Source organism: Coregonus clupeaformis, unplaced genomic scaffold (assembly GCF_020615455.1).
Source record: "Coregonus clupeaformis isolate EN_2021a unplaced genomic scaffold, ASM2061545v1 scaf0245, whole genome shotgun sequence".
Lineage (NCBI taxonomy): Eukaryota > Metazoa > Chordata > Actinopteri > Salmoniformes > Salmonidae > Coregonus > Coregonus clupeaformis.
In genome coordinates this window covers 395,193-412,417 of record NW_025533700.1, presented here as the reverse complement: position 1 = coordinate 412,417, position 17,225 = coordinate 395,193, and the positions used below count along the sequence as shown (strand labels likewise).

Below are 17,225 nucleotides of genomic sequence, written 5' to 3'. Positions count from 1 at the left end.
ATCATGCTGCCAGATTATAATGAATAACATCAGGTTGTTATTTGAGCCTGTCTGACAGAGTATACCATCTGAGTTACCACAGTAACCACCAGAACAGTTACTACAGTTGGAACACATAAGATTCCAATATGTCCGGGGGAGGGGAATGGTTCTTCAAGATGGAGGGGGGGGGAGGCGCAGTGGTCCAAGGCACTGCTGTGCCACTAGAGATCCTGGTTTGAATCCAGGCTCTGTCGTAACCGGCCGTGACCGGGAGACCCATTGGGCGGCGCATAATTGGCCCAGCGTCGTCCAGGGTAGGGGAGGGAATGGCCGGCAGGGATGTAGCTCAGTTGGTAGAGCATGGCGTTAGCAACGCCAGGGTTGTGGGTTCGATTCCCACGGGGGTATGAAAAAAATAAAAAAAATAATAATGTATGCACTCACTAACTGTAAGTCGCTCTGGATAAGAGCGTCTGCTAAATGACTAAAAATGTAAATGTAAAATTTGAGGAGGGGGAAGGAGAGAGGGGAGGGAGGGGGGGGAGAGGGGGAGGAGGGAAGGGGGAGGGAGAGGGGGAAGGGAGAGGGGGAGGAGGGGGGGAGGAAGGGGAGAGGGAGAGAGGGGGAGGGAGAGGGGAAGGGAGAGAGGGGGAGGAGGGAGAGAGGGGGAAGAGGGGAGGGAGAGGGGGAGGGAGAGGGGGAAGGGAGAGGGGGAAGGGAGAGAGGGGAGAGGGAGAGAGGGGAAGAGGGGGAGGGAGAGGGGGGAGGAGAGAGGGAAGGGAGAGGGGGAGGGAGGGGGAGGGAGAGGGGGAGGGAGAGGGGGAGGGAGGGGGGGGAGGAGAGGGGGAGGGGAGGGGAGGGGAGGGGGAGGGAGAGGAGGGAAGGGAGAGGGGGGAAGGAGAGGGGGAGGGAGAAGGGAGGGAGGGAAGAGAGGGGAAGGGAGAGAGGGGGAGGGAGAGGGGGAGGGAGGGAGAGAGGGGGGAGGGGGGAAGGAGAGGGGAGGGAGAGAGGGGGGAGGGGAGAGGGGAAGGGAGAGGGGAGGAGAGAGGGGGGGGGAAGGGAGAGAGGGAGGAGGGAGGAGGGGGAAGGAGAGGGGGAGGGAGAGAGGAGGAGGGAAGGGGGGGAGGAGGGAGAAGGGGGAGGGAGGGGGGAGAGAGGGGAGGGAGAGGGGGGAGGAGGGAGGGGGGAAGGAGGGGAGAGGGGGGGAGGGAGAGGGGAGAGGGGAGGGAGAGGGGGGAGGAGGGAGAGAGGGGGAGGGGAGAGGGGGAAGGGGGGAGGTGGGAGAGAGGGGAGGTGCTTTCTGTCTAGAACAATCCAATCCAGGTCGGTTTGATTATCTAAATGATACGTGAAATCAACTATGAATCAGTTGGAATACAGGTTAATTCACACCTATATGCTCTGACTTTGCGCAAGACAATCAGATATAAGAACACTGTACAGACTAGATACCGTGAAATACATGACTATTTCGTCTTCTCTTGTGGGTGGTGAACGGTTCTGAGTTGTTACGTCACGGCAATATTTACACCGGTCTTCCGGACAGCATGGTTTAGTGTGGAGAAGCCTGACACCTAGTGGATTATAGTGGTACTGCGCGTTATGAGTTGAGTTGGTTACAGTGACCAGTAGACAGGATTCAATGACAGAAGCTCACTTCACCGTAACTCAAATATTTGAGGTGATACAGTACATGGAGATTAGGCCTATTCAAAACAATAACCTCTGTTTCACCACTGCTGTGTTCCTTTAGTTGAAAATCATGTTTTCAGACTTGTTTTAAGTCAGTAGCCTATGATCGTGTTGCTCTCCTTGCCATGCAATGACTTATCCTTGATAATAGTAGGAGGCATTTATTTTTTCTGTTTTTGTTTCTTTCTTGCAGGAATGGGTATTTCTTTGAAATGTTAACTAATATTGCTCACTAATGTGGCTGGATGGGCCAGTGGTTAAGACTGCACTGTGGGCCGAAGGGGTTGTTGGTTTGAATCCCGCATATGACTTCTGTAGATTGTGGTTGTTCATTTCAAACTGCAGTACTGAACAGTGTACTGTTGTCCATGACTCCACAGACAGTGGTACTGGTGCTCACCGACAGGACCTAACAAGTTATTGGGCTTCCTGTGCGATGGTTCCAGACAAACTCTTCTGTTTTAGAAAAATTACATTGTAGTGGTACACTCAGCAATATGACTTCTCTTTCACGCACAGACACACAATGGGTCAGAAATAAAAGTTGAAGCATTTGACGTTTCTTTACTTCCACTCTTGAAACGTTCATTATTAGTTTCTGGTCAGATGTGGACGTATGTGTGTAGGGCAACATCTTATTTATCTAATAGTTGAACCATACGGCTGATATGTGATATTTATGTACAGTATCTAATGAAGGAAGAACAACCATTTCAAAATCGCAGGTCTCCAAACACTATATCGGTCTTCTCTGTCAAACCTATCATATCACGGTTCAACTGGTCAAATTGACACGGTTAAAAATATAGCATCTAATTATATTCACACTTCTGTTCTGGTTCACCGTCACATTGGAAGGTTTACCCTAGCGGAAACATATCTAGGAGTTCGTTCCTGTTGTTAAACTGTTGTTCCTTTCTCCTGTGGTGTTACACAGGTTGACACGAGGATAATGCTACCCTTTCTGAATTCTAACTTGGGTAACTTTGTCGCAGAAAGAAAGTACACAACAACTTAGGAACACGAAGGGATCATTATTTGTCGTACCGTTAAGACTGCATCTCTTCTTATAGGGAGCAGTGTTATTCTGACCTATTTCTAGATCCTATTTTGTTCAATTCTGTCCTGTTAAGTTCTACTCTATTCTGTTATGTTCTGTTCTGTTTTGTTCTATTCGTTCTGTTCCAATCTGTTCTATATGTTGTGGTCCTCTGTAGCTCAGCTGGTAGAGCACGGCGCTTGTAACGCCAGGGTAGTGGGTTCGATCCCCGGGACCACCCATACACAAAAATGTATGCACGCATGACTGTAAGTCGCTTTGGATAAAAGCGTCTGCTAAATGGCATATTATTATTATTATGTTCTGTTATACTCTACTATACTCTACTCTGTTCTGTTCTACTCTATTCTATTCTGTTTTATTTGATTCCTCTCTCAACACGTTGATACTGCACCGCAGAGAGAATACATGAAAGGTATAGAGCATCTCACATGGCTCCATATTCCCTATATAGTGCACTACTTTTGACCAGGGTCGATAAGAGCCCGCTGTCCTGAACTCATCTGGGCCAGCTGGATCTAGGTCAGTAGAGCCCGCTGTCCTGAACTCATCTGGGCCAGCTGGATCTAGGTCAGTAGAGCCCGCTGTCCTGAACTCATCTGGGCCAGCTGGATCTAGGTCAGTAGAGCCCGCTGTCCTGAACTCATCTGGGCCAGCTGGATCTAGGTCAGTATGGCCCGCTGTCCTGAACTCATCTGGGCCAGCTGGATCTAGGTCAGTAGAGCCCGCTGTCCTGAACTCATCTGGGCCAGCTGGATCTAGGTCAGTAGAGCCCGCTGTCCTGAACTCATCTGGGCCAGCTGGATCTAGGTCAGTAGAGCCCGCTGTCCTGAACTCATCTGGGCCAGCTGGATCTAGGTCAGTATGGCCCGCTGTCCTGAACTCATCTGGGCCAGCTGGATCTTTTATTTCAGCTCATAAATCATGGGACCAACACTTTACATGTTGCGTTTATATTTTTGTTCAGTATTTATATATTTTGTTGTTGATGACCAATCAAAAACAGAAATACCTTATTTACATAAGTATTCAGACCCTTTGCTATGAGACTTTAAACTGAGGTCAGGTGCATCCCGTTTCCATTGATCATCCTTGAGATGTTTCTACAACTTGAGTGGAGTCCACCTGTTGTAAATTTAATTGATTGGACATGATTTGGAAAGGCACACACCTGTCTATATAAGGTCCCATAGTTGACAGTGCATATCAGAGCAAAAACCAAGCCATGAGGTCGAAGGAATTGTCTATAGAGCTCCAAAACAGGATTGTGTCGAGGCACAGATCTGGGGAAGGGTACAAAAACATTTCTGCAGCATTGAAGGTCCCAAGAACACAGTGGCCTCCATCATTCTTTAATGGAAGAAGTTTGGAACCACCAAGACTCTTCCTAGAGCTGGCCGCCGGCCAAACTGAGCAATCAGGGGAGAAGGGCCTTGGTCAGGGAGGTGACCAAGAACACATGACAGCCCGCTTGGAGTTTGCCGAAAGGCGCCATCAGGTAGCCTGATTTCAGATGTGTCCATGTAAACAGGACTATTAGGGAAATCGTTCATCTTGCAAAGCATGTAAAACGTTTAAATAAAACTATTATATTAATCTGACTATCCACAATAGTTATGATCACAACGAAGATCTACAGATACAGAAAATAAACCAAGATGTTCAGCTACAGAGAATAAACCAATATGTTCCAATACAGAGAATAAAATATGTTCAGATAAAGTTTCTGTTTGATCTTGCAGTAAGATACATCTGTGTTTGTTTTACATTGGTGCACATTTTATATTAGACTATTGACAGATACTTTTGTGCATTAAATGCAGTCAATGTGAGTGTGTTAATTGTGTGACCTGTGTAAAATAATGTTAAAACAGAACACAGGGATGTTCATGTGATGCTTGACATCTAACCTCTAACCTCTGACCTGTGTTCCAGACGTCCAACAAGGAGACACTGGGACACAGAAAATAACCTCTAGGAAAACAGGTACACATCTTGCACACATTTAAAGCTTTAAAGCAGGAAATAAACATTTCCTGAAATTATTTGAAAATGGATATTTAAGTATTTTTCTTCCTTGTTTGACACAGAGCTTGTCCCTGTCCTTTTGTCCTTGTCCTGTGTGTGTCCTTAACCTTGTTCCTGTCCTTGATTCCCGTCCTCTCTATAGATTACATGAAGGGCTCCATGTGCAGCAACAGCCAGTGCTCTCTGAGCGGTGAGAATCCCTACACTGCCTCCCTGGGCACCTGTAAACACACTACTGGCCCCGGGGGACTGGTGGCCCCTGGCTCTGGCCCCGGGGGACTGGCGTGTAAACACACAGAGAGCAGCTACGTGGAGATGAAGTCCCTGGGTAACCCTGCTGCTCACCGGGACACCCTCTCCTCATTCTGTCCCCCTACAGGGGAACTGTTCTCCTTCTGCGGTGGTCTTCATCATGGCCAGCAGGAACGTTGATGATGATGTCACGACTTCTGCCGAGGCTGCCTCCCCTTCTTGTTTTCCGGCAGGTTTCGGCGTTCGTCGTCACCGGCTTACTAGCTACTGCCGATCCCATTCTCATCACTCCACTTGTCATGTCTTGTCTTGTCAATCACACACACCTGGTGCTCATCCCCTAATTAGTCTGTGTATAAGTGTTCCCTCTGTTCCCCTTGTCTTTGTGAGTGATTGTTCTATGTGGGAGGAGAGGAGCTCGGTTGAGATACTCTCTCATTTATATTGCCAGGGTTGATTTCCCCCTGTGTCATTACATTTATTGTATTTTCTGAGACTGTGTTTGGTCAGGGAGGATTGTTTCCCCTGTACCTGTGTTTGGTCAGGGAGGATTGTTTTCCCCTGTACCTGTGTTTGGTCAGGGAGGATTGTTTCCCCTGTACCTGTGTTTGGTCAGGAGGATTGTTTCCCTGTACCTGTGTTTGGTCAGGGAGGATTGTTTCCCCTGTACCTGTGTTTGGTCAGGGAGGATTGTTTCCCCTGTACCTGTGTTTGGTCAGGGAGGATTGTTTCCCCTGTACCTGTGTTTGGTCAGGGAGGATTGTTTCCCCTGTACCTGTGTTTGGTCAGGGAGGATTGTTTCCCCTGTACCTGTGTTTGGTCAGGAGGATTGTTTCCCCTGTACCTGTGTTTGGTCAGGGAGGATTGTTCCCCCTGTACCTGTGTTTGGTCAGGAGGATTGTTTCCCCTGTACCTGTGTTTGGTCAGGAGGATTGTTTCCCTGTACCTGTGTTTGGTCAGGAGGATTGTTTCCCCCTGTACCTGTGTTTGGTCAGGGAGGATTGTTTCCCCTGTACCTGTGTTTGGTCAGGGAGGATTGTTTCCCCTGTACCTGTTTCGATTGCCGTTGTAGGCGCATTGTATGTCTGGGAGGAATACATTCTGCATCCGGTTATTTTACTCCTGCGCCTGACTCCGTCCATCATTCACCACAGATGATGAGATGAGGACGGTCTCTCTGGGTATTGGTTCAGTGGGGAGAAAAGATAACGTTGTGAAACTACCTTCGGAAGTTGTCCAATAATTGTTGTTTTCTGTTGCAAAACTGTTTTATTACGGTGTGCCTTTTTGAACACAACCCTGGTGTGGGGCTCTCAGGGGGTGTTTAGGAGCTCTCAGGGGGTGTTTAGGGGCTCTCTGGGGGTGTTTAGGGGGTGTTTAGGGGCTCTCTGGGGGTGTTTAGGGGCTCTCTGGGGGTGTTTAGGAGCTCTCTGGGGGTGTTTAGGGGGTGTTTAGGGGCTCTCTGGGGGTGTTTAGGGGCTCTGGGGGTGTTTAGGGGCTCTCTGGGGGTGTTTAGGAGCTCTCTGGGGGTGTTTAGGAGCTCTCAGGGGGTGTTTAGGGGCTCTCTGGGGGTGTTTAGGGGGTGTTTAGGGGCTCTCTGGGGGTGTTTAGGGGCTCTGGGGGTGTTTAGGGGCTCTCTGGGGGTGTTTAGGAGCTCTCTGGGGGTGTTTAGGAGCTCTCAGGGGGTGTTTAGGGGCTCTCTGGGGGTGTTTATGGGCTCTCTGGGGGTGTTTAGGGGCTCTGGGGGTGTTTAGGGGGTGTTTAGGGGCTCTGGGGGTGTTTAGGGGCTCTCTGGGGGTGTTTAGGGGCTCTGGGGGTGTTTAGGAGCTCTCTGGGGGTGTTTAGGGGCTCTCTGGGGGTGTTTAGGGGCTCTCTGGGGGTGTTTAGGAGCTCTCTGGGGGTGTTTAGGGGCTATCGGGTGGGTTCTCAAGAGGCTAAGGCAGGGCTAGATTCAGAGCTGAGATAAGGAAGCATGACTGACTTTTGTGTGACTCATTCATTGACGTCAATGGGAGACTGGTACGGAAATTAAAGTTGCCTGTATGTGCTTATCTCAACTCTGAATCAGGCCCTAAACTAAAAGAATGGCACCTTGAGAGGGCCTCTTCACTCTCTCCTCTTCTCTCTCTCCTCTTCACTACACTTAATATGTTGTGAAATCTGTTATGAATGTATTGTAATGTTTTTAAAATGTATAACTGCCTTAATTTTGCTGGACCCCAGGAAGAGTATTTGCTGCCTTGGCAGGAACTAATGGGGATCCATAATAAACCCCAGGAAGAGTAGCTGCTGCCTTGGCAGGAACTAATGGGGATCCATAATAAACCCCAGGAAGAGTAGCTGCTGCCTTGGCAGGAACTAATGGGGATCCATAATAAACCCCAGGAAGAGTAGCTGCTGCCTTGGCAGGAACTAATGGGGATCCATAATAAACCCCAGGAAGAGTAGCTGCTGCCTTGGCAGGAACTAATGGGGATCCATAATAAACCCCAGGAAGAGTAGCTGCTGCCTTGGCAGGAACTAATGAGGATCCATAATAAACCCCAGGAAGAGTAGCTGCTGCCTTGGTAGGAACTAATGGGGATCCATAATAAACCCCAGGAAGAGTAGCTGCTGCCTTGGCAGGAACTAATGGGGATCCATAATAAACCCCAGGAAGAGTAGCTGCTGCCTCGGCAGGAACTAATGGGGATCCATAATAAACCCCAGGAAGAGTAGCTGCTGCCTTGGCAGGAACTAATGGGGATCCATAATAAACCCCAGGAAGAGTAGCTGCTGCCTTGGCAGGAACTAATGGGGATCCATAATAAACCCCAGGAAGAGTAGCTGCTGCCTTGGCAGGAACTAATGGGGATCCATAATAAACCCCAGGAAGAGTAGCTGCTGCCTTGGCAGGAACTAATGGGGATCCATAATAAACCCCAGGAAGAGTAGCTGCTGCCTTGGCAGGAACTAATGGGGATCCATAATAAACCCCAGGAAGAGTAGCTGCTGCCTTGGTAGGAACTAATGGGGATCCATAATAAATACCAATACTCCCTCCTCTTCACTCCCTCTATCTGCCTATTTCTCTCTTTCTCTCAGGTTAGGAAGTGCAGCTCAGTTTCCACCTTGTTTTGTGGACAGTGTGCACATAGCCTGTCTTCTCTTGAGAGCCAGGTCTGCCAACGGCGGCCTTTCTCAATAGCAAGGCTATGCTCACTGAGTCTGTACATAGTCAAAACTTTCATTACGTTCGGGTCAGTCACAGTGGTCAGGTATTCTGCCACTGTGTACTCTCTGTTTAGGGCCAAATAGCATTCTAGTCTCTCTCTCTCTTCTCTCTCTCTCTCAAATTCAAGCTGCTTTATTGGAGTGGAAAACACTGCGTCAATATTGCCAAAGCAACAACGTATACAATAAACATTCTAATACAATAACAAAGAATAATAATATAAAATGGTAATAAATAATAACAACAGTCAACAGTAGAAATATAATAAATAGAAAAGGCTAAACATGGAAAATGAAACTCTAACTAACTAATAACTAACTGTCATCCTCACCATTACATCAGTACTACAACTACCATCATCATTAAACTGATATCATTACCATCACCCCTACTACCATCATCATTACTACTACTACCACCACCATCATTAAACTGCTATCATTACCATCACCCCTACTACCATCATCATTACTACTACTACTACTACCACCACCATCATTAAACTGCTATCATTACCATCACCCCTACTACCATCATCATTACTACTACTACTACTACCACCACCATCATTAAACTGCTATCATTACCATCACCCCCTACTACCATCATCATTACTACTACTACTACCACCACCATCATTAAACTGCTATCATTACCATCACCCCTACTACCATCATCATTACTACTACTACTACCACCATCATTAAACTGCTATCATTACCATCACCGCTACTACCATCATCATTACTACTACTATCACCACCACCATCATTAAACTGCTATCATTACCATCACCCCTACTACCATCATCATTACTACTACTACTACCACCACCATCATTAAACTGCTATCATTACCATCACCCCTACTACCATCATCATTACTACTACCACCACCATCATTAAACTGATATCATTACCATCACCGCTACTACCATCATCATTACTACTACTATCACCACCACCATCATTAAACTGCTATCATTACCATCACCCCTACTACCATCATCATTACTACTACTACTACCACCACCATCATTAAACTGCTATCATTACCATCACCCCTACTACCATCATCATTACTACTACCACCACCATCATTAAACTGCTATCATTACCATCACCCCTACTACCATCATCATTACCACTACTACTACCACCACCATCATTAAACTGATATCATTACCATCACCCCTACTACCATCATCATTACTACTACCACCACCATCATTAAACTGATATCATTACCATCACCCCTACTACCATCATCATTACTACTACTACTACTACCACCACCATCATTAAACTGATATCATTACCATCACCCCTACTACCATCATCATTACTACTACTACTACTACCACCCCCATCATCAAACTGCTATCATTACCATCACCCCTACTACCATCATCATTACTACTACTACTACCACCACCATCATTAAACTGCTATCATTACCATCACCCCTACTACCATCATCATTACTACTACCACCACCATCATTAAACTGCTATCATTACCATCACCCCTACTACCATCATCATTACTACTACTACTACCACCACCATCATTAAACTGCTATCATTACCATCACCCCTACTACCATCATCATTACTACTACCACCACCATCATTAAACTGATATCATTACCATCACCCCTACTACCATCATCATTACTACTACTACTACTACCACCATCATTAAACTGCTATCATTACCATCACCCCTACTACCATCATCATTACTACTACCACCACCATCATTAAACTGATATCATTACCATCACCCCTACTACCATCATCATTACTACTACTACTACTACCACCATCATTAAACTGCTATCATTACCATCACCCCTACTACCATCATCATTACTACTACCACCACCATCATTAAACTGATATCATTACCATCACCCCTACTACCATCATCATTACTACTACTACTACTACCACCATCATTAAACTGCTATCATTACCATCACCCCTACTACCATCATCATTACTACTACCACCACCATCATTAAACTGATATCATTACCATCACCGCTACTACCATCATCATTACTACTACTACCACCACCATCATTAAACTGATATCATTACCATCACCCCTACTACCATCATCATTACTACTACTACTACCACCACCATCATTAAACTGATATCATTACCATCACCGCTACTACCATCATCATTACTACTACTACTACTACCACCATCATTAAACTGCTATCATTACCATCACCCCTACTACCATCATCATTACTACTACCACCACCATCATTAAACTGCTATCATTACCATCACCCCTACTACCATCATCATTACCACTACTACTACCACCACCATCATTAAACTGATATCATTACCATCACCCCTACTACCATCATCATTACTACTACTACCACCACCATCATTAAACTGATATCATTACCATCACCCCTACTACCATCATCATTACTACTACTACTACTACCACCACCATCATTAAACTGCTATCATTACCATCACCCCTACTACCATCATCATTACTACTACTACTACCACCCCCATCATCAAACTGCTATCATTACCATCACCCCTACTACCATCATCATTACTACTACTACTACCACCACCATCATTAAACTGCTATCATTACCATCACCCCTACTACCATCATCATTACTACTACTACTACCACCACCATCATTAAACTGCTATCATTACCATCACCCCTACTACCATCATCATTACTACTACTACTACCACCACCATCATTAAACTGCTATCATTACCATCACCCCTACTACCATCATCATTACTACTACTACTACCACCACCATCATTAAACTGCTATCATTACCATCACCCCTACTACCATCATCATTACTACTACCACCACCATCATTAAACTGATATCATTACCATCACCCCTACTACCATCATCATTACTACTACTACTACTACCACCATCATTAAACTGCTATCATTACCATCACCCTACTACCATCATCATTACTACTACCGCCACCATCATTAAACTGATATCATTACCATCACCCCTACTACCATCATCATTACTACTACTACCACCACCATCATTAAACTGATATCATTACCATCACCCCTACTACCATCATCATTACTACTACTACACCACCACCATCATTAAACTGATATCATTACCATCACCCCTACTACCATCATCATTACTACTACTACTACTACCACCATCATTAAACTGCTATCATTACCATCACCCCTACTACCATCATCATTACTACTACCACCACCATCATTAAACTGCTATCATTACCATCACCCCTACTACCATCATCATTACTACTACTACTACCACCACCATCATTAAACTGCTATCATTACCATCACCCCTACTACCATCATCATTACTACTACTACTACCACCACCATCATTAAACTGCTATCATTACCATCACCCCCTACTACCATCATCATTACTACTACCACCACCATCATTAAACTGATATCATTACCATCACCCCTACTACCATCATCATTACTACTACTACTACTACCACCATCATTAAACTGCTATATTACCATCACCCCTACTACCATCATCATTACTACTACCACCACCATCATTAAACTGATATCATTACCATCACCCCTACTACCATCATCATTACTACTACTACTACCACCATCATTAAACTGATATCATTACCATCACCCCTACTACCATCATCATTACTACTACTACTACTACCACCATCATTAAACTGCTATCATTACCATCACCCCTACTACCATCATCATTACTACTACCACCACCATCATTAAACTGCTATCATTACCATCACCCCTACTACCATCATCATTACTACTACTACTACCACCACCATCATTAAACTGCTATCATTACCATCACCCCTACTACCATCATCATTACTACTACTACTACCACCACCATCATTAAACTGCTATCATTACCATCACCCCTACTACCATCATCATTACTACTACCACCACCATCATTAAACTGATATCATTACCATCACCCCTACTACCATCATCATTACTACTACTACTACTACCACCATCATTAAACTGCTATATTACCATCACCCCTACTACCATCATCATTACTACTACCACCACCATCATTAAACTGATATCATTACCATCACCCCTACTACCATCATCATTACTACTACTACTACCACCATCATTAAACTGATATCATTACCATCACCCCTACTACCATCATCATTACTACTACCACCATCATTAAACTGATATCATTACCATCACCCCTACTACCATCATCATTACTACTACTACTACTACTACCACCATCATTAAACTGCTATCATTACCATCACCCCTACTACCATCATCATTACTACTACCACCACCATCATTAAACTGATATCATTACCATCACCCCTACTACCATCATCATTACTACTACTACCACCACCATCATTAAACTGCTATCATTACCATCACCCCTACTACCATCATCATTACTACTACTACTACCACCACCATCATTAAACTGCTATCATTACCATCACCCCTACTACCATCATCATTACTACTACTACTACCACCACCATCATTAAACTGCTATCATTACCATCACCCCTACTACCATCATCATTACTACTACTACTACCACCACCATCATTAAACTGCTATCATTACCATCACCCCTACTACCATCATCATTACTACTACTACTACCACCACCACCATTAAACTGCTATCATTACCATCACCCCTACTACCATCATCATTACTACTACTACTACCACCACCATCATTACCATCACCCCTACTACCATCATCATTACTACTACTACTACCACCACCATCATTAAACTGCTATCATTACCATCACCCCTACTACCATCATCATTACTACTACTACTACTACCACCACCATCATTAAACTGCTATCATTACCATCACCCCTACTACTATCATCATTACTACTACCACCACCATCATTAAACTGCTATCATTACCATCACCCCTACTACCATCATCATTACTACTACTACTACCACCACCACCATTAAACTGCTATCATTACCATCACCTCTACTACCATCATCATTACTACTACTACTACCACCATCATTACCATCACCCCTACTACCATCATCATTACTACTACTACCACCACCATCATTAAACTGCTATCATTACCATCACCCCTACTACCATCATCATTACTACTACTACTACCACCACCATCATTAAACTGCTATCATTACCATCACCCCTACTACTATCATCATTACTACTACTACCACCACCACCACCATTAAACTGCTATAATTACCATCACCCCTACTACCATCATCATTACTACTACTACCACCACCACCATTAAACTGCTATCATTACCATCACCCCTACTACCATCATCATTACTACTACTACTACCACCACCATCATTAAACTGCTATCATTACCATCACCCCTACTACCATCATCATTACTACTACTACTACCACCACCACCATTAAACTGCTATCATTACCATCACCCCTACTACCATCATCATTACTACTACTACTACCACCACCATCATCAAACTGCTATCATTACCATCACCCCTACTACCATCATCATTACTACTACTACTACCACCACCATCATTAAACTGCTATTATTACCATCACCCCTACTACCATCATCATTACTACTACTACCACCACCACCACCATTAAACTGCTATATTACCATCACCCCTACTACCATCATCATTACTACTACTACTACCACCACCACCATTAAACTGCTATATTACCATCACCCCTACTACCATCATCATTACTACTACTACTACCACCACCACCATTAAACTGCTATTATTACCATCACCCCTACTACCATCATCATTACTACTACTACCACCACCACCATTAAACTGCTATTATTACCATCACCCCTACTACCATCATCATTACTACTACTACTACCACCACCATCATTAAACTGATATCATTACCATCACCCCTACTACCATCATCATTACTACTACTACTACCACCACCATCATTAAACTGATATCATTACCATCACCCCTACTACCATCATCATTACTACTACTACCACCACCACCACCATTAAACTGCTATCATTACCATCACCCCTACTACCAGTACCACTACTATTTAGAATCATTATCACAACAACAACAATAATATTAATAACAATAAAACCACTAATAATAATAATACTAATAATAATAAGTAAGTTACTATTTACTATGCAGATGTTATTATTCAGTGTCCCTCAGGCTATGGCAGGCAAATACATATTTGTCTGCAAGAGGAGCCATTGCTCCTTCGCCCATTACTATTTTTAGTTTTTCCTCTGGGTTTAATAAGTTCCAATTTGGAATAAATGTAGTAATTTCTGTGAATAATGAATGTCTTTGTGAGGAATATTGATCACAGTAAAGGAGAAAGTGCATCTCTGTTTCTACCCCCCCTGTCGTGCAGTGACCACATATACGCTCCTCTTTGGGTAGCCATGTCTTTTTATGTCTGCCGGTTTCTATTGCCAATTGGTGGTCACTCAGCCTGTACTTGGTATGGATCTGTCTCTGCTTCGTATCTCTGACAGAGTAGAGATAATCAGCCAATTCATATTCTCTGTTTTAGGGCCAGATAGCAATTTACTCTGCTTTGGGATTTTGTTTCGTTTTTCCAATGTTGTAAATATGAGTCCTTTGATTGGTTCATGGTTTTGTTTATTAGAATTCTTTCTTTTGAAGCAGTGCTGGTGTCAGCTTGGTTGGTTCGGTCCAACACCAGCTGACTGAGAGGGCTCGTTTCTGGGCTCAGCTCTTGGGTTTGAAGTGCTTTAAATTGGAGACTTGAATTTGGACTTGAATTTAGATGTAGCCAAAATTGTAATGATCCTTTCTGTATTTTCATTGCCACTAGAAAGCATACAATGCTCTGCTTTTTCTTTGAGTGCATTCACTGCCATATTAAAGTTTCCCGATGCAGATATGGTCAGACCAAGGTATGAGTCATTTTTAGTGTGTTCAATTCTCTCTCTCTCTCTCTCTCTCTCTCTCTCTCTCTCTCTCTCTCTCCCCGTCTCCCCCCCCCTCTCCCCTCTCTCTCTATCCTCCCTCTCTCTCTATCCCCTCTCTCTCTCTCTCTCTCTCTCTCTCTCTCTCTCTCTCTCTCTCTCTCTCTCTCTCTCTCTCTCCTCTTTCTGTGTCCCCCTCTCTCTCTCTCTCTCTCTCTCTCACAGAGCCAACAGTAAGTATTCTACAGGGGCCAAACAGCATGGCCACCGGTTTCTCCCAGAATCCCTACAACCTTCCCCGGAGCAGCCACCTACCCAGCGGCCTCATCCCCAGCCACTACGACATCCTGCCCATGCACCACAGCCCCACACACACCACCCCCCCCCTCCCCCAGAGAGCCCCTGGTCACAGCCCCAGACACACCTCCTCACCACCCCCTCCCCCTCCCCCAGAGAGCCCCTGGTCAAAGCCCCAGACACACCTCCACACCACCCCTTCCACCTCCCCCAGAGAGCCCCAGCTCCCTGCTCTAGAGGGGAGAAAGGTCCTGGGCTCGCCACCCTTCCACCGGGCCACCAAGCCCCGGGCCACCCTTCCACCGGGCCACCAAGCCCCGGGCGCTAGCCCTGACATTGTGACAATGTTCTTCTGACAATGTTCTGACAGCGTTGGGCTAATGTTAAGCCTTCCCCTTGTCTACATGCATGATGACTACGGTCTAATATTGAGGGAGGGAGGGCTGGGTTGGACCCCAACTTTGTTGTTGTCTTTCTGTGTTTAGTCTAAACCCCCTGAGGACTGAGGACAGAGCGGGATCAACTCCCCACATTACACCCTGAGAAGGATTCAGTCATGGAGAGAGAAAGAGAGCCTTCACCTTACAGCGAGGGAAAGAGAGGGAGAACCTCCTCTTCTGCCCTGGAGACACGCCCCCTGAGAGGGAGAGAGAGGGAGAACCTCTTCTAGAGAGACTCACACGCCAGACCCCCTGAGAGGGAGACGGACCAGACCCCCTGAAAGGGAGACGGACCGGACCCCCTGAGAGGGAGACGGACCGGACCCCCTGAGAGGGAGACGGACCGGACCCCCTGAGAGGGAGACGGACCGGACCCCCTGAGAGGGAGACGGACCGGACCCCCTGAGAGGGAGACGGACCGGACCCCCTGAGAGGGAGACGGACCGGACCCCCTGAGAGGGAGACGGACCAGACCCCCCGAGAGGGAGACGGACTCACCACCAGACTGACGGTTCATCTGTTGTTTCCTCCAAGACTGTCACGGTGGACCTCTGGAACGGATCATATTACTGATTTTAAACTGGGTTTTTTAATCTGTACTATAGATCGCATCAGATGGACTAAATGGTCCAGGAGAAACCAGAAGAGACAAACCTCTCTGACCATGTTAAGCCCTCGGTATCCAGGTGTTTTGGGAGCAGTCCAGTGTCCTAATATAGTCTAGCAGGTCTAGACACCTTGACTGAGTCCCACAGGAATCACAGCTCAGCCTTGACTGAGTCCCACAGGAATCACAGCTCAGCCTTGACTGAGTCCCACAGGAATCACAGCTCAGCCTTGACTGAGTCCCACAGGAATCACAGCTCAGCCTTGACTGAGTCCCACAGGAATCACAGCTCAGCCTTGACTGAGTCCCACAGGAATCCCAGCTCAGCCTTGACTGAGTCCCACAGGAATCCCAGCTCAGGGAGACATCTACCACTCATATGTCAGACCTGAGCTGTGGAGATGCCTGCTGTACATTTAGCAGACGCTCTTATCCAGAGCGACTTACAGTTAGTGAGTCATTTAGCAGACGCTCTTATCCAGAGCCACTTACAGTTAGTGAGTCATTTAGCAGACGCTCTTATCCAGAGCCACTTACAGTTAGTGAGTCATTTAGCAGACGCTCTTATCCAGAGCCACTTACAGTTAGTGAGTCATTTAGCAGACGCTCTTATCCAGAGCCACTTA

The 17,225-nt window shown here is 45.7% G+C and overlaps 1 protein-coding gene and 1 non-coding gene across 2 annotated transcripts; both read left to right on the top strand.

Annotated features, from left to right (window-relative positions):
* Window positions 1–1,995: 1,995 nt before the first annotated feature.
* Window positions 1,996–2,125, top strand: LOC121532397. Its single transcript, XR_005994301.1, has one exon. It is a non-coding gene; the product is annotated as a small Cajal body-specific RNA 14 (non-coding RNA).
* A 2,180-nt stretch (window positions 2,126–4,305) lies between these two features.
* Window positions 4,306–16,327, top strand: LOC121531239 (extensin-like). The gene is made up of 3 exons (XM_041836484.2): window positions 4,306–4,720; window positions 4,905–4,952; window positions 15,481–16,327. The coding sequence occupies exons 2-3, from the start codon at window positions 4,910–4,912 to the stop codon at window positions 15,906–15,908; spliced, it is 471 nt and encodes a 156-aa protein (XP_041692418.2). The 5' UTR covers window positions 4,306–4,720; window positions 4,905–4,909; the 3' UTR covers window positions 15,909–16,327.
* The last annotated feature ends 898 nt before the right edge of the window (window positions 16,328–17,225 follow it).

Bases quoted from the DNA above. Each gene is read 5' to 3' on its own strand.
- LOC121531239 (XM_041836484.2), top strand. From the start codon at position 4,910: ATGAAGGGCTCCATGTGCAGCAACAGCCAGTGCTCTCTGAGCG. The intron at 4,953-15,480 runs GTGAGAATCCCT...TCTCTCTCACAG, and splicing joins CAGCCAGTGCTCTCTGAGCG to AGCCAACAGTAAGTATTCTA.